Source organism: Caenorhabditis elegans, chromosome III (genome assembly GCF_000002985.6).
Source record: "Caenorhabditis elegans chromosome III".
Classification (NCBI taxonomy): domain Eukaryota; kingdom Metazoa; phylum Nematoda; class Chromadorea; order Rhabditida; family Rhabditidae; genus Caenorhabditis; species Caenorhabditis elegans.
In genome coordinates, this window is record NC_003281.10 from 8,905,001 (window position 1) to 8,928,401 (window position 23,401).

Consider the following 23,401-nt stretch of genomic DNA (forward strand, 5'->3'; position numbering starts at 1 on the left):
TCGCGTTATCACCACTCAATCTCCCCCACTGCTCTACAATTATTTCATTTCTCTCAACCTTTTGATCGAATCGATTGAATTTCATAATATCCACGAAATGTGAGTCGCCCAATGTTTACGTTTCTCCATCCTATAACACTGCTTACAAATGGTTTCAGTGTTCAAACATTGCGGTGAATGAGGCAGACAATCAGACATTTTCTTTCTTTTAAAACCTGTCCTGTTCATTTCTTCCTCATCTCCTTTAGGTTTTCTTATTCGCCATCTGAAAGTTTATTTCTCTGCGTCTAGCTATTAGATCCTGGAGAATTACGCTCTAATGTCGATGACGTGTCGGCTGATCGATTAGATTGCGCAAATTGTTTCTTTAGTTTTTTCTAGATTTCTCTCCCTTTTTTCATGATATTCCAATGGAGCACGTTTGAGCGCATGCTCTCTTCTTGCTCAGTGCTGCTCCGTATCGATCCCTCTCCGTCAATATCTGGTCTTCGGTCCTGAGGCCTTCGCTCCTAGCCTCGTGCTTTTCTTAAATGTTTTCTCTCGAAAGAAGCGTTTTTGATTTTTTTTTCCTTCTTATTTTTGAAATCTTCATATTATTTCATGGAAATTCTTACAGAATCAACTAGAATGGGTGATTACGTGACTCCCGGCGAGGAGCCACCACAACCGGGCATCTATCGAAGTGAGCAGATGTGCCTGGCTCAACTCTACCTTCAATCTGATGCTTCCTATCAATGCGTTGCTGAACTGGGAGAGCTCGGACTTGTTCAGTTTCGTGATGTGAGTTTGTGATATGTAAAAAACTATTTTCAATTAATAATTTTAAAAAAAAGTAAAACTTCAATTTATTTTAATTTTCAGCTTAATCCCGATGTGAGCTCCTTCCAACGAAAATATGTAAATGAAGTCAGACGGTGTGATGAAATGGAACGAAAATTGAGATATCTTGAACGAGAAATTAAAAAAGATCAGATCCCGATGCTGGATACTGGTGAGAATCCAGATGCTCCACTTCCACGAGAAATGATTGATTTGGAGGTTTGTTGAAAAAAAAATATAGGTATATAAATATGTGTTGCAATTTCACGGTCTATTTTTTTTGAATGTTTAATTTTTAAAAAGTTTTTAAAAATTCTTTCTTACAGGCAACATTCGAAAAACTCGAGAACGAACTTCGCGAGGTCAATAAGAACGAGGAAACGCTGAAGAAAAACTTTTCAGAGCTCACAGAGCTGAAACATATTTTACGAAAGACTCAAACTTTCTTCGAAGAGGTGAGAATTTCATGTTTTCTCATCATTTCCAAATTCTCTAACATTTTTTTTCACAAATTCTCCTTTTCTCTCTAATTCTGGCATGCTTTTCGAGAATAGTTAAACACCCTAACATAATCAAAAAAAAAATGGAACTTGATCCTATAATATTTTTTATTTTCTAGCAGATGTAGTATGTTTTGTGCCTCACCTATTTATAGCTATAATATTAGTATAGTTGCTCTCCTCACTATTCGGTTCGTCACACAGGTTGATCATGATCGGTGGCGAATTCTGGAAGGCGGAAGTGGACGACGAGGACGTTCTACAGAACGTGAAGAAACGCGACCCCTTATTGATATTGGAGATATGGACGACGATTCAGCTGCACGGATGTCAGCTCAAGCTGCGATGCTACGTCTTGGGTATGTGGTCCTAGGCAAGATGGACAGACCAGAAAGCGCCACCATCGCGAAACGAGACCTAGTTTATGTTGTCTTGTTCGTATCCTTCTCCTTTTGCATCCCGTTGGTGTTTTTTCCTGATTCTTTTCTGGTAATTTAATTAATTGGTGCTTTTAAGCACTAGGAAAATTTAAAATGACTCCTAATCTAATATCTTCCCACATCTTTCTCTCTCCTTAAATCCTCCCCTAACCGACTTTCCTTATCCTTCTATGTTCCTTTTCCGTAAAATCTCCTTCACTAACACAGGCCGGGACTGGAGAAATGTTGCCACCTGCTGCAGTCGAATCTGAAGAAGGCCTTGAACTGACTCAACATGCCGCCGCTGGCGGAGCCACAATGTTCGCCAATTTTGGGTGAGACTTCTGCTCCTACTCGTCGTTGTATCGTTCATTGTCGCACGGTTTTGCTTTCGATTGCTTACACTTCTTTCCTTTTCTATCAGTATCTCATGTCTCTATCCTGTAGCTTGTCGTGGTGTGCCAGAGTTTAGGTGAATCGGTCACTACATCCCCAACATAACTTTGGAAAGAATTTATTGAAAAAAGCCAAGGGTAATCTAAATGTAGTATTGTGTTTGTTTGATTCTGCAGCACGAAGACATGATTGCCTCATCAGCGGAAAGTTCGGGAATTGGTGAAGTGCTCAGTGCCGACGAAGAAGAGCTTTCAGGAAGATTCAGCGATGCAATGTCGCCACTCAAACTGCAATTACGGTAGGATCAGGCTTATTTTGTTGTCTTTTTGTCTTTTCATATCATTATGTATTGTGATGGTGGTGTCTTTTCAAAGCGAGCGCGTTAAAAGATGTGTCCGGCTTGGTTTCTTAGTTTTTAGAACATGAAAATCATCATTTACTTAAATTTTTGATTTTAGATTTGTTGCTGGTGTAATTCAACGGGAACGTCTTCCCGCATTTGAGCGACTTCTTTGGAGAGCGTGTCGTGGTAATGTCTTCTTGCGAACAAGCGAGATTGATGATGTACTCAATGATACGGTCACTGGAGATCCAGTCAACAAGTGCGTCTTCATCATCTTCTTCCAAGGAGATCATCTTAAAACGAAAGTTAAGAAAATTTGTGAAGGGTGAGTTTCCGTAATTTCTAAAATCAGAATTTTATTCAAAACATAATTTTTCAGATTCCGCGCAACGCTTTACCCCTGTCCTGATACTCCACAAGAAAGACGAGAAATGTCAATTGGTGTGATGACTCGTATTGAAGATCTCAAAACTGTTCTCGGACAGACACAGGATCATCGTCATCGTGTTCTTGTCGCTGCATCGAAGAATGTTCGAATGTGGCTCACAAAAGTACGGAAAATCAAGTCGATCTACCATACACTAAACCTTTTCAATATCGATGTTACACAAAAGTGCTTGATCGCCGAGGTTTGGTGTCCGATTGCTGAGCTTGATCGTATCAAGATGGCGCTGAAACGTGGAACAGATGAGAGTGGAAGTCAAGTTCCGTCAATTTTGAATCGAATGGAGACAAATGAAGCTCCTCCGACATACAATAAGACGAACAAGTTCACAAAAGGATTCCAAAACATTGTTGATGCATATGGAATTGCAACATATCGAGAAATAAATCCAGCTCCATACACAATGATCTCGTTCCCTTTCCTTTTTGCTGTGATGTTCGGTGATATGGGGCACGGAGCCATCATGTTACTTGCTGCTCTTTTCTTTATTCTCAAAGAGAAACAACTCGAAGCGGCACGAATCAAAGATGAGATCTTCCAAACATTCTTTGGAGGTCGTTATGTGATCTTTTTGATGGGAGCTTTCTCAATATACACTGGATTCATGTACAATGATGTCTTCTCGAAAAGTATCAACACATTTGGGTCATCATGGCAGAATACAATTCCTGAAAGTGTTATTGATTATTACCTGGACGACGAGAAACGATCAGAATCTCAGCTTATTCTTCCACCAGAGACAGCTTTTGATGGAAATCCGTATCCAATTGGAGTGGATCCAGTTTGGAATCTTGCCGAAGGAAACAAATTGTCATTCCTCAACTCGATGAAAATGAAAATGTCCGTATTATTCGGAATTGCTCAAATGACATTCGGAGTTCTCCTCTCATATCAAAATTTCATATATTTCAAATCTGATCTTGATATTAAGTACATGTTCATTCCACAAATGATATTCTTGTCATCGATATTCATTTATCTGTGCATCCAAATCCTTTCAAAATGGCTATTCTTCGGTGCTGTTGGTGGAACTGTTCTTGGCTACAAGTATCCTGGTTCGAATTGTGCTCCATCCCTTCTCATCGGTCTCATCAACATGTTCATGATGAAAAGTCGTAATGCTGGATTTGTGGATGACAGTGGTGAAACATATCCACAGTGTTATTTGAGCACTTGGTATCCTGGACAGGTAAGCTTAATCCTCCCCATGTCTTTCAGGTGTTTGGATGACTGATGTTGATGAAATTGAAGAGAAACGATGTTTGACATGACGATGAATAAAAACAAAAGCAATAATTTTTCTATTTAAGTCGTTCTTCGAAACAATTTTCGTCCTGGTAGCGATCGCGTGCGTTCCCGTTATGCTATTCGGAAAGCCTTACTTCTTGTGGAAAGAGGAAAAAGAACGGCGCGAGGGGGGCCATAGACAATTGGTGAGCTATTATAATAAGAAAATTGTTTAAATTAGCACGCACCCGCCTTCTACTGTCCCGTTACTTTTTGTTGTGTTGTATTGTTTTTATTTTGTGAGAAGATCGACTTTTTAAAAATAATTTTGGAGAACATTTTGCTTCATTCAAAATTTTAATTTTCACGAAAGTTTTGAATCGCAAAGGCCATCAACATCTGAAAATGCTCCTCGTCAAAATATACCAGATTATATTAACCCAGACGCGAAATTTTTGCTCCAAAAGTATGGTAACCGGTCTCGACACGACATTTTTTGTTAAATGCAAACGTTAAAGAGTACTGTAGCTTCAAAATTTCAGAATTCACATTTTTATTTTTTAAAACTACCATAAAACATCTATAACATAAATTCTACCAAAACAAAACTACAGTACTCTTTAATGGCGCACACATTTTTGGATTTTACACAAATTTGTCGCGTCGAGACCGGGTACCGTATTTTTAGCGCAAATTTTGTGACTGGGTCAATATCACGTCAATATTATTAATAACACATCAATAATTAATTAATACTGTGGGAATATTGGTTGGTGATAGTTGTATATCCTATGCGCTTGTCTTATTCGGCATGTTGTAAATATTCGTCGTTGTGTCATGATCATCATCTCTTCGATCTTCATCAACACCGTCTTCAACACCGGATCGGCTGAAACCAACGAATCATAAAAATGCAGCAAGCATGTTCCAGGCAACAATCGAAATAATACTTGTGGTGTTGGCGTTGGTGCAGGTTCCGATTATGTTGTTTGCGAAACCATATTTTCTGTATCGCCGAGACAAGCAACAATCGAGATATAGCACTTTGACAGCAGAGTCAAATCAACATCAGGTAAACAATTGGTGATGGGTAGTTTTTGCATGATTGTATTAGTTTTATTCTGCACTTTTTCCAATATTATTGAATCGACACCAATTTTATAGGCTAATGTTTTTGAATTCAGAGTGTTCGTGCTGATATCAACCAGGATGACGCAGAAGTTGTTCACGCGCCAGAGCAAACTCCAAAACCAAGTGGTCACGGACATGGGCATGGTGATGGGCCACTTGAGATGGGGGATGTGATGGTGTACCAGGCTATTCACACAATCGAGTTTGTTCTTGGATGTGTGTCACATACTGCTTCATACCTTCGTCTTTGGGCTCTTTCATTGGCTCATGCTCGTAAGTAAAGAAAATAATAGAAAATCTCAAAGAAGAACTGATACGTTAAAAAGTAAAAAATTTTTGATTGTTTAAAAGCCTAAATAATAATTATAGAATAGAAAACCCTAAAATTATTTTACCGTAAAAACGAAACAATTATCGAAATAAATTTTATTTTCTAGAGCTCTCTGATGTTCTCTGGACAATGGTTTTCCGTAATGCATTCGTTTTGGATGGATACACTGGAGCTATTGCCACTTACATTCTCTTCTTCATCTTTGGATCGTTGTCAGTGTTCATTTTGGTACTCATGGAAGGTCTTTCCGCATTCCTTCACGCTCTTCGTCTTCATTGGTTCGTTTTCTAATTCAAAATTAGACATTATTAAGAAACCATGAGTTCATGAGAATGCCTACTTGCCGGCGCGAAACAAGCGGCAGCAGTGAGAGCATGCGGCGACGAGAGATTTAGGTGCCTTCGCTACGAGATATTTCCGCGCCAAAACGGTAGCCATTCTCATGAACTCATGATTTCTTAATACACAGTCATTTACTGATATTCAATAATTTTCAGGGTCGAGTTCCAATCAAAGTTCTATGGAGGGCTTGGATATGAGTTCGCTCCATTCTCATTCGAAAAAATCCTTGCTGAAGAGCGTGAAGCTGAGGAGAATCTCTAAGATCACCTCGGCCACTTCAAACAGTGTGACATCGACGTTCGACAAATCTTTAATTATTTATTTCTAGTAGATATATACTTCTATTTGAATATTGTGTCGTGTTGTGCTTTTTTCTTCTTGTGTTTGTGCATAGAGTTTCCCCTCATCCCCCAGCCATCTCCTTTCTCTAAAATTGTTCCATTTTCCTTTCGGTGACCAGAATCTGAATTTTCTTCTTCTCGCATTTTTAAAATTCATCTTATTTTCTTCTAAATTCTTGCTTCCTGTCTCTATTTCTTTTCATATTTCAGTCTAGTTCTCTTCTATTGTGATGACTTTATGTATTTCTTCTTAATTTATTCCTTTTCTTGAAAGTACCGATCGCTCGGGATTTCCATTTTCGCCAATATTTTGTATTTCGGTATTGCAAGCTTTCTAATCATTTAGTAAATCATATTTTTATTTTAAGTTTTTTCTTTTCGTAAATTTAGTTTGTCTCGAATTTTCGATTGCCGATCGTCATCGCCACTAACCGTTGAATAAATAAGTTGATTGCAAACAAAGTGGAATCGCTAGCTCCATGACAAGACAGTAAATTTCTGAAGGCTATAGTACTATTACACAGACGCGAAATTTGGACTATTTTTGCTCCAAAAATACGATTCCCCGGTCTCGGCACGAAAATGTTTTGTAATTGTAAACTAATGTGAGCCTTCAAAGAGTACAGTAGCGGAATGTTCACAATTTTTGGCTATGTATTTTTTTAACAATTGAAGCAATCAAAACATATTTTAACAAAAAATACGGGAAAAATTAAATTCGCACACATTTTTGTCTTTAACGAAAGATTCTTGCGTCAAAAATCGCAAGTTTTTGCCTCAGAGTAATAATAAGCTAAACATTTTAACCCCTCATCACAAGTGGAAGCTTACAAAAAATAAAAATTTTGCAGAGAAATGTCAAAGAAATTGAAGCCATTCGAAATTTTAGAGGATTCGTGTGCATCAGTATGTATTTGGCTTAACGGTGAACCTACGGCAATCAGCAATCGCGCTGAAAATTTATGGAATAAGGCCAAATATCGAGTTGCAACTGATGGAGCTGTTAATGAGATTCTTAAAAGGTGATCTAGGATCCAGAAATTGAAAATTATCGTAAACCGAGTTTTGGATTTCAGAAAGAGTTTCGTCGAATGGCCTCATATTATCTGCGGAGATTTCGATTCAATAAATAAACAGATTGATACAAAAAATGCAAAGTTAGTTTAAATTCTACTGAAATTAAAAATTAATATAGGCATTACTCAACTTCATTGTAATCGTGTTTCATGTTTGATAACATCTTCTATTAATGAGCAATGATAGAATTACTGTAGGGTTACTGTAGTGATCACAAAGAATTATTACTGTAGCGGCTGTTGAATATTAGCTAAAAGAATATATAGGCGTGAACGTTGAAAATAAAATTAAAATATTATTGAGTTGTGTTTTTAATACTGGAAGACTGAAAGCTACAATTCGTTGAGAAGAGTGTATTGACCAGGTCATAATAATGATTTTGCACTTTTTTTGGTATTTCTGGCTTGCCAACTAAATGTTATTCATTCTGTGTTCAGGACTAAAAAAATAAAAATATTTTGTCGAAAATTGTTCTTAATGTTGTTTTAGAGTCGTCCATCTGCCTGATCAAGACTACACAGATCTCTCGAAGAGCGTTCAGTGGTGCTTAGAGCAGAAAACACTAACAAGCTGGGAATTCGAGAATATCGTTGTTCTAGGAGGTCTCAATGGACGATTTGATCACACCATGTCAACGTTATCATCTTTAATAAGATTCGTTGATTCTCAAACTCCTGTGATCGTTTTGGATTCTAGAAATTTGGTTCTCGCTGTTCCTACAGTAATCCTTGGCAGGCCTATGTGAACATTAAGAGTTAAATTCAGGGGGATTCAAATCTTGATGTCAATCTTGAAATGACAACAAAAATGTGTGGAATCATTCCAATTGTTCAAAAGGAGACAATCGTCAGTTCAATTGGACTAAAATATGAAATGGGTATAATCCAATGTTTCAACATCATTTCTATTAAACGTTTCCATTTCAGAAAACCTTGCTCTTGAATTTGGAAAACTTATCAGCACGTCGAATGAAGTTACCACGAGCCAAGTATTTTTGAAATCTTCGTCGTCTCTGATTTTTTCAATTGAACTTGAAAATTGGGTCTACAAACTTGATTCTCTATAGTATCACATTTTATGGTCCCTCTTAATTCACAACTTTTCATTCCTTTGCTATTCAACTGTTCTATTTTCTTTTTATTCCATTTTTCCTAGTTTTCACCGGTACTATATAATTATCTACAATATTATAATACACTTTATTCCCTGTACCATTTTGTGTTGAAAACGAATTAATAAAAATAAAAACGAATTAATAGTATGAGATTAAAATTTTCATTTTAAAAGCAATGTTATTTGTTTAAAAAATATCCAATTCTAATGAATTATCTGCGAATATCCGATAGCGATTTCAAAAATCTAATGAAAATTGAAATTCAACTTTAAATCATTTGTAGATCAATTTTCTGATGCTTCTATCCACTTTCAAACGACATCTACCAATCAGGCGTCTCTTCTCATCAAATAAATTTGATCTGATTGTAATTGGAGCAGGATCTGGAGGACTTTCTTGTTCTAAAAGAGCAGCTGATCTTGGAGCAAACGTGGCATTAATTGATGCAGTTGAGCCAACTCCACATGGACATTCATGGGGAATCGGAGGAACTTGTGCAAATGTCGGATGCATTCCTAAAAAGTTAATGCACCAAGCAGCAATCGTCGGGAAAGAGGCAGGAATAATATTATAAATATTTAGAGCACTAAATTCAAAATTCCAGCTAAAACACGCAGACAAATATGGCTGGAATGGCATAGATCAAGAGAAAATCAAACATGATTGGAATGTGTTGTCAAAGAATGTGAATGATCGAGTAAAAGCAAACAATTGGATTTATAGAGTTCAATTAAATCAGAAGTATTTTTTTTAATTTTGTGGAAATTTTTATTTTTATGAAATTTAGAAAAATCAATTACTTCAATGCCTATGCCGAGTTTGTGGATAAAGACAAGATTGTGATAACTGGTACAGACAAAAATAAAACCAAGGTACGTTTGGAAAAATGAAAAAAGAAGTTTTAAAAAATTTGTTCCGTATACCCAAAAGTTTTGCGGCTTTTCGGAGGAGAATACGGTATCAGGTCTCGACACGACAATATAGTTTTCCGAAAAAACATAATTTATTCTAACAAGTTGTGATAAAATCTATAAAAATAATCTATAAAAATTCCGTAGCAACAAATGTTTGAGATGACAGTACTCGTTAAAGGCACAACTTTTCGCATTTGACAAAAATTTGTCGCGTCGAGACCTGGTACCGCATTTTTGGCGCAAACTTTAGGTAATAATAATATTGCTAGGAAACGGAAAATTAAAAAATTTCATCCTAGATTTTCAGAATTTTCTTTCCGCACCGAATGTAGTCATCTCAACAGGACTCCGTCCCAAATATCCAAATATTCCTGGTGCTGAACTTGGAATCACTTCAGACGATCTTTTTACACTGGCATCAGTTCCCGGAAAAACTTTGATTGTTGGTGGAGGATATGTTGCATTGGAATGTGCTGGATTTCTTTCTGCATTCAATCAAAATGTTGAAGTTCTTGTGAGATCAATTCCTTTGAAGGGTTTTGATAGAGATTGTGTGCATTTTGTCATGGAGCATCTGAAAACAACTGGAGTGAAAGTTAAGGAACACGTGGAAGTAGAACGTGTAGAAGCAGTTGGCAGTAAGAAGAAGGTTACATTCACTGGAAATGGTGGTGTTGAAGAATATGATACAGTTATTTGGGCGGCTGGTAGAGTTCCAAATTTGAAAAGTTTGAATTTGGATAATGCTGGAGTGAGGACTGATAAGAGATCTGGGAAGATTCTAGCAGATGAATTTGATAGAGCTTCCTGTAATGGTGTATATGCCGTTGGAGATATTGTTCAGGTACGATAAAAAAAGTAACATTTTTTTAAAATAAAAATGATAGTATTCAGGATCGCCAAGAGCTCACGCCACTTGCTATTCAATCCGGAAAACTTCTAGCTGATCGTCTTTTTTCAAATTCCAAACAAATAGTTCGATTCGATGGAGTTGCCACTACAGTATTCACGCCTCTTGAACTCTCAACCGTCGGGTTAACTGAGGAAGAAGCCATTCAGAAACATGGAGAAGATTCGATCGAAGTGTTTCATTCTCATTTTACTCCGTTTGAGTATGTTGTGCCACAGAATAAGGATAGCGGTTTTTGTTATGTGAAAGCCGTGTGTACAAGAGATGAATCGCAGAAAATTCTTGGTCTTCATTTTGTTGGACCAAATGCCGCAGAAGTAATTCAAGGTAATTGATTCAAAAAGAGAAATAGTCCGCCCCGCCCGTCACGAAAATGTTTTCTGAACACCTTCAATTTTGGAACAATGTTCGAAAAACCATAATCTGTTCGCAAAAACTTACGTGCTAAATCTGTTATTTTGAATTTTTTATCTTTTTCTTTATTGAATGAATAATATTACACATACGCAAAATTCTGCTATTTTTGCGCCAAAAATACGGCTTGATACGACAATTTTTAATGCAAAGAAAGTGTGCACCTTTAAATAATACTGAAAATTTAAACTTTCGCTGCTGTAGAATTTTTATCGATTTTTTAAAGATTTAATCACAACTTGAGACAATTAATAAATTTTTATCAAAAAGCTTTAAAAATCTACAAAATTTCTGCAGAATCGAGAGTCTGAAACTACAGTATTCTTTACAGGCGCGAAAAAATTTTATCGTGTCAAGTTCAGGTACCGTACTTTTGGCAATCAACTCACAATATTCTGCGGGTAGGTAATACTAACAACCTCGATAATCGATCAAGATACGAAAACTTTAAAAGCTAACCGATTGCACTAAATTATTTCAGGCTACGCAGTAGCATTCCGTGTTGGAATTTCAATGTCTGATCTTCAAAACACAATTGCCATTCATCCATGTTCTTCTGAAGAGTTCGTGAAGCTTCACATTACAAAACGATCTGGACAAGACCCAAGAACTCAGGGATGCTGTGGATAATTCAAAAAGTTTATTGACAAATCATTCAGTTTATTTATCAAAGTTAATTTACATCCTATTATCCTGGATACTAGTAATTATAATTAAACATAATAAATAGTACAAAATATTTGATTATCCTTTTTAAAAGATACCGGGAACTACATATTCTTAATGCGCATCGTGCTCATGGATGGGATCACATGTCTGACGAAGTGTCGAAATACGAGTTCCAGAAGTTGTTAGAATAGATATCACAGATGTTGTTGAACTCCATTTCTTCATTGGCTTCGAAACATTCTTCTTATGGAACTGGTGCTTCCGAAGCTCAGCCTTATAACGATCATCAAACATGATTACATAATTATCTGGCTCACAGAGTTGTACTCTTTGTTCCTTCTCTAATCCCCGCGTGAAAGCGTAAAAGTTTTTATAACCTCCTTCCAACAAATAAATCTCCTCATAATCACATCTCGGATAGATATTTGAATTCAGTTTTCTGTCCACTTCCCGAAGGTTGTTCGCCATGGTTGGTCCACGTTTTTGACTGTATTCACAGTAGAAAATGGGTATCCGGTTGATTTTCTTGGAACCATCTTTGTTGAAGAAGAAGTCTGCAGCAGTTTCTGGATTGAACAGGCTTTGAGCTCCCTGAAAAGATTTGCAGTTTTAACTTTCTGGTATTTTTTCAAAACAGTTATTATAATTCTTTTTTCTGAAACGCACACTTAAAGGCGCATGATTTGGTTTGGAAGGGTCTTGCCACGAAGGAAAGTAGATTTTTTATTAATTCTAAAATTAAATGTGTTTTCTGTTTTTGACAGAACCCATTAGAACGGACTCATGATTCTTTAAGTACGAGTTTTAAGAAGTACAGTATCCCATTCTCATATGGCATTTTCTCTCGAAAGAGTCTATTTATTGAAAAACTAAAATGATACACGGACACGAAGAGAGAATATAAATTACGAGGGTTACTGTAAACTTAAAGGTACACACTAAGACTTTGGAGTCTGGAAACGTAGTACAAACGGCAAAAACTAACCTTAATATGCCCTCCATTATATTCATAATCATATCGGCAATCAATTAGAATATATTTCTGCATAAACTCAATTTGCGATAGCTTCTGCATGATTTCAATTAACGTTTCAGAAGTGATTTTTTGGTATACGGTAGAACAGCTAGGCGTCACGGTTTCCAAATGATAATCCACTTGAAGATGGGCATTCCATGTCTCAATTTCCGAAGTTGAATGGCTCTTTTTTGAGAAAGTTAGTCTTTTCTTTATCACAATTTCAGAAGTATTCGCAGAATCCGTTCCAGATGTATATCCTCCATCAATGCTTCGTTTCCGAGTGGGTGGCGATGAGTTGGAGATGTGGCTGATCGCAGAAGAGTGTTGACGGTTTTGTCTGTAAATTATGGATTTATTGATATCGAACACAAATAATCAACTAACCTTGGGAATAGCTTCGAGGATCCTTCAGCACATTCAGAACATTTCAGCCGGAGCCCGTCATTGCGAACAATGCAGTTTTCACATGGAACGTCAACGCACATCAGGAGACTTGGAGCTAGACTGAACTAGGTATACCTGAATGAAAGAATGCAATAGAATGGATTTGAAGACTAAATGAAAAAAGAGAGACTGACTAGTCTAGTTTAATATGAATTGGAATGGGATCAGTAGAAAACCCTAATGAACACTCAATAAAATAAAACATTATTTTAGCGCGCAATGATCATGGACCCTCCCCTTTTATATGGTCCCCCTCGAGATCGATATAACCTATATAAAATGGGGCGGGCCGTTCTCCTGGGAAGACAATTGATCTCGCAATTGTGTGCCAAGGTGTCGTGTTAGTGTGGCGATGTGCACCTATTTCCGGGAGTGAGAATTTGACCTACGATTGTTTTCACCTTTAGAGCGGGAATTAGACAAAGAGAATATGAGTAGATTCGACTGGGAAGTTTTGATTCTGGGAAGAAACGGTGAGAATTGTCTCTAATTGTATTTAACTTTGAACAATTTTAAATAAAATTTTTGGTATAAGGTGTAGAATATGGCTTGTGGGCAAAACAATTGAAAATCATTAATTTGATGGATACCATAATAATTTTTAAAAAATTGGAAAAGAAAAAATTGGAAAAAGAAAATTTCCACCTATAAAAGGAAACGAAACCGGCTTCCAGGTTCTTGACTGACTCTTAACATATCTAGATCAGAAAGAACCATTGGTATTTCAAGAGTGAAATTTTTTATAACCATTCCTTTGGTGAAAAATACATTCTATGAAACTATTGAAAGCTCCTAAATTTTTGATAAACTTTTAAAATCAAAATCACTTCAACAAGGTGTTCGTTCTTCCAACAGCTTTCTACGTTTATTGTACAAAATACACTTTCATAAAAACGAATAGTCAAACTTTCAATTAGTATTTTTCAATCAATGTCGACTTGATAAATTGACAAAAATCAAAATGCCGAGTTATTTTTTGAGAAACTTAAATCTTCTGTTGTCAAATTATACGCGACAAACTATTAAAATAACAGTAGTGATACTAGTTTAGGGTATTTCATATTTGGCTACAGTATTCTACAGTGTTCCTACTGGGATAACGGAACCTAAGGTTCTTAGAAATTAATGTCAAATATGCGGGTAATCCAGCAAAATTTCCATTTTTCACTGTCTCATTAATATTTTGTAAAGTTTTATTTGGATGGTTCAGGCACCATTTGGCCCATGTAAAGGGGTGCTTCTTTTTTGAAAACTATTTTCCAACTGTCGCTACTCTACTTCTAAAACAGTTTTTATATTATTCTTCGAGTCATTTGAATTTCGAATCACTGTTTAATACAATTGAAAATAAGATTTATTCAAACTACCTACAGAACAAAAAAATCAATAGAGCAACAATGATTTTGAAGATTAGAGAACACTTTTACAATTTTCCCACATTTACAACTAACTCTTTTCCGGTATACAGCTCTGTACATTCTCATCCAGATATAGATTTAAGATGTCTAAGGTGTAGTGTAGTCTTCTCATATTTTCTCCCATCTCCACACTCGTCTCATTGTGGGTATACTCTCTTTCTTTTCAGTCTTTCTTCTTTTATTAATTCAGAAGATGCGAGCCCATTACCAACCACCTGCGAATCAAAAACTGGCAGTGGTTATTCTGGATTTTGGCACTCTGCCAAATCGGGATCCCGTTGTGCAGTGCATATTTGAATGTTATTGCGAATAATCATTGGGATTTTCCATGAATAATCCTTAGTTCTTGTTTTTGCGACTTTGACGGTCTGTAAATTGATAAACAACAATAATGGCAGTAGTTTTCGAGTGGCAGACGAAGTGGAGAAAATAGTAAATTGGGGTTGTGTGAGGATGGAAACTCAAAAATCAAAATATTTTGACATTTATTACTGAAAATTAATCATTATATTTTTTTGGAAATTTTTATATTTTTTGTAAATTCTCTCAAAACGAACAAGAAAATCGGCCTTTTCCAAAAAGTTTCTAGAATATTCTAAGTTTTTAAAAGCTTTAAAAGTCTTTCTTCAGACCCAAATATTCCAGACATTATCACTTTTTGGACATTTCGCAAAAATTTTAACTCAAATAATTAATACTTCATAAATGGAAAGTTTATTGAACATTTAAACGTGTAGCCTAATTTTTTAAAAGTTGAATGAAAAAAAATCAAAACAACAATTCAAAACCAGAAATCAATTATTCCTTACCTTTCAAAATTCGAAGCAAGCGAAAAGGATGGAATGCGTGAATTGCGATTGTACAGTCAAAACGATGGACAATTTGGATCAAGCGATTCGGGCACTGCTGCAACGTGGCAAACACGTGAATCGAATGATGGACAACGAGAAGCTGATTAGAGAGGCTCGACGTATGGAGGACGTCCAGCAGTTGAAGGTATGAAAATTAATGGGACCTTTCTCTGGTAAATCGGTTCTGATCGACGAAGAAGATAGTACAATCGACGTTGGTACACCCAGCTTTGGTATACTTCGATGTCTAGCAGAATCGATTTACCAGAGAATTTAGAGCAATTGACAGTTTCGAATTATGATTTTCAGATGCAAATCCCCAAGCCGGTTGACAAGAAACCCCGTCCACCGCCTTCGGAAAATAACCTGAAGCTGATTTCGTGCGAGGAAACATGCATGGATGAGACACTGAAAAACTCGTCGAAGCCACGTATGATCTACAATAAGCAACTCGGACGCGCCGAATCGATTGATTTCGATGTTCCGTCCCTGTCTTACGAGAGTTCGGTGGATATCTGCTGCTACGTTTCCACCTAGAATGAAAGCATTTTTTTATGGGAAAAGTGCGCCGGCGAAACGAGTCCGTATACTTCGGCGTCGGTGTCGAATTCTAAAAAGGCGACGTCTTCCTCGAAGTTCACCAAGTCGGAGATCACTACAATTACCGAGTTGACAACTTCTGTAAGCCGGAAAGCCGTCCAACTCATCAATAATTACTGTTTCAGACGTTCAAAAAATCTAATAATTCATCAGGTGGCGCTCTTGTTCTGGACAATCATTACTTGATTAATAATGACGATGGAACTGTGAAGAAATTGCCAATGAAGGTAGTATGCCTGACCACCATCTAATAATTAATTCATTAAAAATGTTGCAGGTCTATGTGAAACAACGTCTCGAAGATGGATCTCTTGATGTTCAACTTGTATTTTTCGACGAAAACTCGCAAAAAGTGATGGATATCTCCATGCTTGTGAATGGAAAAAAGATTAGAAACGTTCAATTTTGTGGAAAAGACGGCAAGCTTGTGAACTAGAACTTCTTATTGTATTTTTGTCAAGTAAAAGGAATGAGGCGTTTTGCTCTATCTGTTCTATTCTATTTTCAGCAATTCCCATAGCGTCTGTCCTCTTCACTCATGTAGAATCACTCATGTAGAAAAGAGAAACCCATGATAATCCCTACTAAATCAGGCAAATTGTTTCGATTTGTTTGTTGTGGCAGAGGTTTGGTTTTTAACGAATATAAAAAACAAAAGGTGTAAAAATATTTTTAAAAGTAATTAAAACATCTGCAAATCTCGTATGCCTAAAGTTAAGAAGTTTATAAGTGATCTGAAAAAGGTGGAGTATGAGTATTTGGAAAATAGTTAAAACTACGGGCTGAAATGTCCAAATATCATAGTTAAAATTTTCAAAGAATGTTTGAATTTTAAATACTATAGCACTCGAATCCCTAAAGTGTCTGAATATTCTTATTTGAAACATGAGTCGGCCATAAAATTTGAAAAAAAATACTTATGTTTTGCCCGCCAACTTCCAAAAAGAGTGACAAAACCTGACATTTTTTCAATTTTCAAAATAATCAAATAAAATTGACATTTTTTTATTTGTTTTACAATGATATTTGGCCATTGGAATGCCATAGGAATATTTCAAAGCAATTTCCTACTGGCGCCACTTCATTTTTAAACAAACCAAAACAATTGGTCTATTCATGTGATGTTTCAAAATAGTAAGTTGTTTTTGTTGATTTTTTTTCTGTATTTTTTTACATCACAAGAGTACCTTTATTAGTTTGTAAGTTCTGATTGTTTTATAGCATCCCAAAAATTTCGTTAATGTATTATTTAATGTGGAAAACTATAATCATTGCATTTTGTTCAGTCGAATCCAGTCGAATCAAATGATATGTATTCCAAGCTTGTTTGGTGCCGCAAACTTATTCCGTGCTTCATAATATTCACAACATTTACGGAAGCTTTAATGTAATTCAAGCAATTCAAGTGTACACAAAATGAGGAAAAAGTGTAAAACGCTAGTGTACGTGCCATGTTGTTGGTCTCTATTCACACGTGTTGGCAGGCAATTCGAAAACGAAAAGATCAAAACATCAGAAGTCAGTTCGAGAGATATTCGGTTCTTTGGTTCATGGTGAATTAAAAACAAGATAAATATTTTGATGGCATGCAATGTGACGGCTGCATCATGGAAATGGACAATAAATTGAAGTTCCAAAGTGTTGCCAAGTACGTATTAATTTTCTGTGAACTATGTCAAAATACTTTGTTTATTTTGTACAAAAACGTTTCCAAGAGAGATAATCATTATAATACTCAAAGCTCATTCAAATACAATATAAAGGCTCAAAACATTCAGATCTATTAAACATGTGGAAGATTGGAATTCTTGAGATGTGTCTGACTCTCAGCATTGAATTCCTTTCCAAGTGCCATCCATGCGGCCTTTTGTTGATCATTGAGACATCCAACAGATTCAAGATATCCAGTGAATACAGTGAAGAATGCCATCCACAGAGCTGGATCCATTTTGTAGATACGATGACGGTTGATGGTTTCACGGACGTATCCCTTGAAGACTTCTTCATTGGTGTAGACGTTGGCAAGGAGATGGCACGCAAGAAGAATACGTTGGCCTTGTTTGTCAAATCTGGAATTGGAATTATTTAGTTTTGTTTTGCTGATAATTTCCATTAGTCAGACACGCTACAATATAGCACCCCGTTGTTTAATTTTAACAGCTTTAAAAAAATTGTTACCTGGAAAAATGTTTTTTATTTCTTTTCCTATTGTTGTGCAGTTAATTATTTATTGGTATCTTCAAAATTGAACTAGTTATTACCTTCAAAAGCGAAGTAGTGGGGTGCATTACTATTAGAGGAAACACGTCAAATTTTGCTAACTAAAATCGAAACCAATATCAAAAAGTTTACAGTGTTAATACTAACCTCTCACTCTTCTTCACATCATCTGCAGTGTACTTCTCGGCTCCCTTGAAATAGACACGAAGATCCGGGAAGTTGGTGAAGAAATAACGGTAGAAGGCGTTTCCATTCTCAATGTTTTGAGCCTCAGTTCCAACCATTCGTCCTTCAAGGGACTTCACACAGAGATCACTAATTTCTTGACGGTTCATCGACATTTTTCTCTGAAAAATATTTAGTTAAATTGGGAGTTTGTAAAATCTTATATAAATCTTTAAAAAATAAAAATTAAAAAAGAATTAGAAATAACCATAGTAAAGTTAGAAAGAAAAGAGACTCTAGTGAATGTTTTCCATCTAGTCTCTCTTTCTCTTTCCAAAATGCCTCAAACCGCCGAAAAATAACGACTTTTGACCAGTCCGCACGGCTCCGCCCATTTCCCTTCCCGCCTCCAAATGATGACAAACATTATGATCTTTTGGATGCTCTGCGTTTCTGCATTTCCAATGTTATCTAACATTTTGGAACGGAAAGGAGTGAGGCGGGATTTTTGCGACTCTGAAGGTCAGTAAATTGGTAAACAACATCCAAATAACGGAGGTAATTTTCAAGTGGCAGACGAGGTGGAGAAAAGAGTAAATTAGGGTTGGGTAAAGATGGAAACTCAAAAATCAAAACATTTGGAAATTACTGAAAATTTAGTATTGAGTTTTAAAAATCATAAATTCTATCTAAACTACAAAAAATAAGTTATAGGAAAATGTATTAAGATTAAAACGGCAAAGCTTCATGCTCAACCCCTGAAACTTCAATCTGTAACTTTTTCAGTGCAGTTTTCACTACTCTCGAGACATGTACAATTGCTTTAAAATCTATATTTTGCAGACTTTTGATAATTTTGCGTTGTTTAAGAGAAGTTAAACCTTTGGAAACAATTTGGAAATTTTTGAAATCTAAACCTCAAAAGGTTCAATTCGGGTTTCCCTTATTCCTAATATTCGAACCATATTATCACTTTTTTGACATTTTACAACTGCACCATTCTCATTTCACATATGTTCTTACAATTAATTTTTAACGTTAACTTTCCAATGGAAAATTTATTGAACATTTAAACGTGTAGCCTAATTTGTTTGAAAAGTTGAATGAAAAAAATCAAAACAACAATTCAAAACCAGAAATCAATTATTCCTTAACTTTCAAAATTCGAAGCAAGCGAAAAGGATGGAATGCGTGAATTGCGATTGTACAGTCAAAACGATGGACAATTTGGATCAAGCGATTCGGGCACTGCTGCAACGTGGCAAACACGTGAATCGAATGATGGACAACGAGAAGCTGATTAGAGAGGCTCGACGCATGGAGGAGGTCCAGCAGTTGAAGGTATGAAAATTAAAAGAGGATAACCTCTAAAGCAATTAACAAATTTGAATTAAATGACGTGACAACTGACTGGGGAATTTTCAGATGCAAATCCCCAAGCCGGTTGACAAGAAGCCCCGTCCACCGCCTTCGGAAAATAACCTGAAGCTGATTTCGTGCGAGGAAACATGCATGGATGAGACACTGAAAAACTCGTCGAAGCCACGTATGATCTACAATAAGCAACTCGGACGCGCCGAATCGATTGATTTCGATGTTCCGTCCCTGTCTTACGAGAGTTCGGTGGGTGTCTGCTGCTACTTTTCCATGAAAACAAAGCATTTTCCAGGAAAAGTGCGCCGGTGAAACGAGTCCGTATACTTCGGCGTCGGTGTCGAATTCTAAAAAGGCGACGTCTTCCTCGAATTTCACAAAGTCGGAGACCACTACAATTACTGAGTTGACAACTTCTGTAAGCCGGAAAGCTATCCCAACTCAACAATAATTACTGTTTCAGACGTTCAAAAAATCTAATAATTCATCAGGTGGCGCTCTTGTTCTGGACAATCATTACTTGATTAATAATGACGATGGAACTGTGAAGAAATTGCCAATGAAGGTAGTATGCCTGAACACCATCTAATAATTCCTCTCATAAAAATGTTGCAGGTCTATGTGAAACAACGTCTCGAAGATGGATCTCTTGATGTTCAACTTGTATTTTTCGACGAAAACTCGCAAAAAGTGATGGATATCTCCATGCTTGTGAATGGAAAAAAGATTAGAAACGTTCAATTTTGTGGAAAAGACGCCAAGCTTGTGAACTAGAACTTCTTATTGTATTTTTTGTCAAATAAAGAGAAAGCGGCGTTTTTATCTTTCTTCCCATCTAGATGCCACAAAAAAAAAACACTCAACAACTGACCGACAGTTAAAAACTGCTGGTAATAAATTTTGAAAATTTGTGGCGATTTTCAACATTCTGACAATTTTTGAGAATTTTTTCCAATTGTTTTAACTGAAATAATTATACATCCTATTTTTAATTTTTAATGAAACAATTAGTAGAACATGCTCTTTTGTCTCATTTTGTGACGTTGCAGACAGGCAACTGCCGAGCACCAATAAACCGAATTTGATGAACTGTGAGGGAATTGCTATTTTACCGTGTTTTCAATTCACTTGCTCTTCAATTTCCCATTTAAATTTTTGCAAAGAACCAAAAGTTGAACCAGCAGAAAAAACCGCACCCAAAGTGAACGTGACAAAATGAAAGTCTCATTTCCACTGTTATCGCTGAAAATGATGATATCAAGAGAACATCGGAGGTCAATTTGTTTCGCTATGGTAAGCATTGAAACGGATAGATGATAAATAAAGATTAACCAAAAAAACAATAATTGGTTAGATTTACAATTTGAAAGAAGTAAACAATCGTTTGCTAAAACCAGTCTCTAATGTAGAAGAGAGTAATAATCCTTTCTAAATCAGGCGAAATGTGTTTTGTTTGTTGTAGCAGAGGTTTGCAAAGAAATAAAACATACAGTTTTGGAAAATCGTTGAGATGGAAAAACATCTCAGGTGTAAAATAAATTTTAAAAAAGTGAATTATACAGCATCGGATTCCTCCTTTTGAAATATACTCAAAGTCAGGAAGCTTTTTACAAGATCTGAAAAACTAGAAATGTATGAATTTTTCTGTTTGAATACAAAAAAATAAGACATAAGAACACCGAAAACTACAAAAAAACATTTATTAAAAAAAAAACATATAAAAAACATTCATTTTGGTATTTGAAAACTGAGAAATTACCACTTTTAGGATATAAATTTAAACAATTCAAATTTTTTAAAAGCTTTACTACCATTTTTAATTTATTTCAGTACCCAGGTTTCAACAATATCCCGAAGACATTTCTCCACTACAGCTCAAGTGATTTTTTTCAAAAATTAAACTCCTAATTTGTGTTGCAGAAAACACTTAAAAACCTGAATCTATAGATTCAAAATCACACTTTCTATTATTCCCCACCTGAATACTTCTGCCTGAAAAAAACTTAAAATATAAAATATTTGTCTCTTCTGTAGGATTAGCATGCATGAGTGTGCAAGCTGTTCTTTTTTTTTGTACATTTAAGTATATGAAACTTTAAGTTTAACATTAATAACTTGTAAATCATAAATCATGAACCACTAAGAAACCAGGTGTTCCACCACGTGTAGAATGATGAGAAATATAGTTTTATTTTCTCAGTTCTCTCGTATATTTTTTCTAGAGGACAATGAGAGTGAGACGCAGACGGCGAGGAAAGTGAATTTTGTAGCAAGTGTGTACGTGAGTTCACAATGAATACACTTTCATTCACTTTTCACTCAAATTTACGAATTGTAATTTGGGGCCAGTTTATGAGGTTTTAAGAAGTATCTTAATGAGTCTAAAGCAGAACAAACGTTTGAAATAATTGATTTAATTGAAAAAGAGGGGAGTTGGATGGAAATCTAAAGATCAAATCATTTACTGAGAGACGCCATAGTGTCTGTAAATTTAAACGCGTAAAAATATATATTTTTTTAAAATAAATTGCCACTTTTACACCAAGAAATGCCGTAAATTTCAAATGTTTAAATCTTAAACTATGTATAAAATAGAATAACATAATACTCAATAAGGAGGTGAACATTTTTTAATTTTCGAAATATAGTTCGGATTGAAAATACTCAGTTGCCGAAAATTTTTTAAACCGGCAATTGAATGGGTTGCAAGATCAAGTAACTGTCAAGTTTTGGGAACGTTTCTTAAGAGAAATCTGAATAAAGTATAAATGTGTCTTCTGACAAAAAGGAAAATAAACCATTAAGTTTAACAAAATACTCTGTTAAGTGGACAAATCTGAAAAATGTTTTGACTTTAAATCTTGAGAATTGAGACACCAGTCAAGCTATCACCGACTTGTTTTATTACGATTTCATAGGAAAAAATGTTACTCGTGACAAATTTGAATAATTATAAATTCTCGCAAAGAAAAAGGACTTAAGGCAAGCATAATAGTCTTTATTAGGACTTTATAGCAACCGTAAAAAATTACTCCCAATCTGATTCAAAAATGATATACACGAAAAATGTGCAACAATACCCGATGGAGTCATCTATATATTCAACAAGAAGTTATTATCACCTGAGGGCGTTTCTAGTTGATGCACATAATAGCAACTTATAAACGAGGGGAGTAGGGCAGTTAATAACCAATTATTAAAATTAATAGATCAAGCGACGATAATGGGAAATACAATAAAATATCGGATGATATTATTCATAAATGACAGATTTCTTCTGTAAAGAATTGGCTCATTTGTTAACGACATTGACACATTGAGCTTCTGGATTAATTGAATTATTGACATAATCGGAAGACATCTGAAAATCAAATGACAAGTTTCCATAAAATTATTTGCAGAAAAATTCTAGATAAAAAGAATTAGAGAACTAAACGATTTTGTTATAATCCGTTTTTTTAATGATCTCATTATCATTCTCGATTTTTTATATCTTTCAGAACTTTGTTTTTAAGTTTTGATTCCAGTTTGCCAAATTAAATTGATGTTAAATATAATAATGGTTGTTAATTTTAAAAAAGTGAATATAATTTTTCTTTCAAATTTTTTATTAAAAAACATGTTACTAAAAAAAGTAGTTCTGGAATGTAAACTAAACTGAACTTTCAAAATCTTAAACCAATAAAAAATTAATCCATCAAATTGTTATTTCATTGAAATTTCCCATGTTCCTCTTCCTCATCCCATTCCAGTTAACTTGATAATTGGTTTCTGCTGAGTAAAAATCATTTTCTCGCTGTTTTGTTCAAATGTTCGCTTTTCCTCCAAATATTTTTAGACTTCCTGTTGAAAAGTCTTCATTACGTTTTTAATCATTCTAAGATACAGTTTAGTCAGTAGTAATTGATTTTAAAAATAA

At 35.4% G+C, this 23,401-nt stretch overlaps 7 protein-coding genes and 2 non-coding genes across 14 annotated transcripts; 5 read left to right on the forward strand and 4 right to left on the reverse strand.

Annotated features, from left to right (window-relative positions):
- Positions 1-450: 450 nt before the first annotated feature.
- On the reverse strand, positions 451-588 carry ZK637.19. The gene has a single exon (NR_052573.1). It is a non-coding gene; the product is annotated as an Unclassified non-coding RNA ZK637.19 (non-coding RNA).
- Positions 589-614: 26 nt separating this feature from the next.
- unc-32 (V-type proton ATPase 116 kDa subunit a 1) lies at positions 615-6,756 on the forward strand. Of its 6 annotated transcripts, none has more exons than NM_001027849.4 (10): positions 615-780; positions 862-1,038; positions 1,146-1,274; positions 1,524-1,678; positions 2,593-2,802; positions 2,857-4,111; positions 4,233-4,355; positions 5,334-5,553; positions 5,718-5,889; positions 6,109-6,756. In NM_001027849.4, the coding sequence occupies exons 1-10, from the start codon at positions 628-630 to the stop codon at positions 6,212-6,214; spliced, it is 2,700 nt and encodes an 899-aa protein (NP_001023020.1). In that variant the 5' UTR covers positions 615-627; the 3' UTR covers positions 6,215-6,756. The 6 variants fall into 6 exon arrangements, with proteins under 6 accessions (NP_001023020.1, NP_001023018.1, NP_001023021.1 ...); NM_001027847.4 differs by lacking the exon at positions 1,524-1,678 and adding an exon at positions 1,967-2,073; NM_001027850.5 differs by lacking the exon at positions 1,524-1,678 and adding an exon at positions 2,311-2,432 and having other exon boundaries at positions 6,109-6,752.
- ZK637.20 lies at positions 4,074-4,217 on the reverse strand. Its single transcript, NR_052574.1, has one exon. It is a non-coding gene; the product is annotated as an Unclassified non-coding RNA ZK637.20 (non-coding RNA).
- Positions 6,757-7,143: 387 nt separating the features above from the next.
- On the forward strand, positions 7,144-8,632 carry tpk-1 (thiamine pyrophosphokinase 1). The gene is made up of 5 exons (NM_001027853.2): positions 7,144-7,316; positions 7,371-7,451; positions 7,861-8,092; positions 8,137-8,248; positions 8,298-8,632. Exons 1-5 carry the CDS (start codon positions 7,150-7,152, stop codon positions 8,435-8,437), a joined length of 732 nt encoding a protein of 243 aa, NP_001023024.1. The 5' UTR covers positions 7,144-7,149; the 3' UTR covers positions 8,438-8,632.
- A 136-nt stretch (positions 8,633-8,768) lies between these two features.
- trxr-2 (putative glutathione reductase 2) lies at positions 8,769-11,459 on the forward strand. The gene is made up of 6 exons (NM_066570.6): positions 8,769-9,041; positions 9,090-9,226; positions 9,273-9,357; positions 9,707-10,243; positions 10,294-10,636; positions 11,205-11,459. The coding sequence occupies exons 1-6, from the start codon at positions 8,781-8,783 to the stop codon at positions 11,351-11,353; spliced, it is 1,512 nt and encodes a 503-aa protein (NP_498971.1). The 5' UTR covers positions 8,769-8,780; the 3' UTR covers positions 11,354-11,459.
- On the reverse strand, positions 11,351-12,929 carry cdc-25.3 (M-phase inducer phosphatase cdc-25.3). Its single transcript, NM_066571.7, has 3 exons — positions 12,795-12,929; positions 12,378-12,747; positions 11,351-11,983 (listed from the first exon to the last, which is right to left on the reverse strand). The coding sequence occupies exons 1-3, from the start codon at positions 12,893-12,895 to the stop codon at positions 11,504-11,506; spliced, it is 951 nt and encodes a 316-aa protein (NP_498972.1). The 5' UTR covers positions 12,896-12,929; the 3' UTR covers positions 11,351-11,503.
- Positions 12,930-15,083: 2,154 nt separating this feature from the next.
- Positions 15,084-16,159, forward strand: ZK637.15 (uncharacterized protein; the record flags this gene model as incomplete). Its single annotated transcript, NM_066572.5, has 5 exons — positions 15,084-15,268; positions 15,433-15,630; positions 15,682-15,804; positions 15,849-15,950; positions 16,001-16,159. Exons 1-5 carry the CDS (start codon positions 15,110-15,112, stop codon positions 16,157-16,159), a joined length of 741 nt encoding a protein of 246 aa, NP_498973.2. The 5' UTR covers positions 15,084-15,109.
- Positions 16,160-17,398: 1,239 nt separating this feature from the next.
- glb-1 (Globin-like protein) lies at positions 17,399-18,290 on the reverse strand. Its single transcript, NM_066573.8, has 2 exons — positions 18,091-18,290; positions 17,399-17,792 (listed from the first exon to the last, which is right to left on the reverse strand). The coding sequence occupies exons 1-2, from the start codon at positions 18,282-18,284 to the stop codon at positions 17,507-17,509; spliced, it is 480 nt and encodes a 159-aa protein (NP_498974.2). The 5' UTR covers positions 18,285-18,290; the 3' UTR covers positions 17,399-17,506.
- Positions 18,291-19,236: 946 nt separating this feature from the next.
- Positions 19,237-20,302, forward strand: ZK637.12 (uncharacterized protein). The gene is made up of 5 exons (NM_001382952.2): positions 19,237-19,449; positions 19,534-19,731; positions 19,778-19,900; positions 19,946-20,047; positions 20,098-20,302. The coding sequence occupies exons 1-5, from the start codon at positions 19,291-19,293 to the stop codon at positions 20,254-20,256; spliced, it is 741 nt and encodes a 246-aa protein (NP_001369831.1). The 5' UTR covers positions 19,237-19,290; the 3' UTR covers positions 20,257-20,302.
- Positions 20,303-23,401: the final 3,099 nt, after the last annotated feature.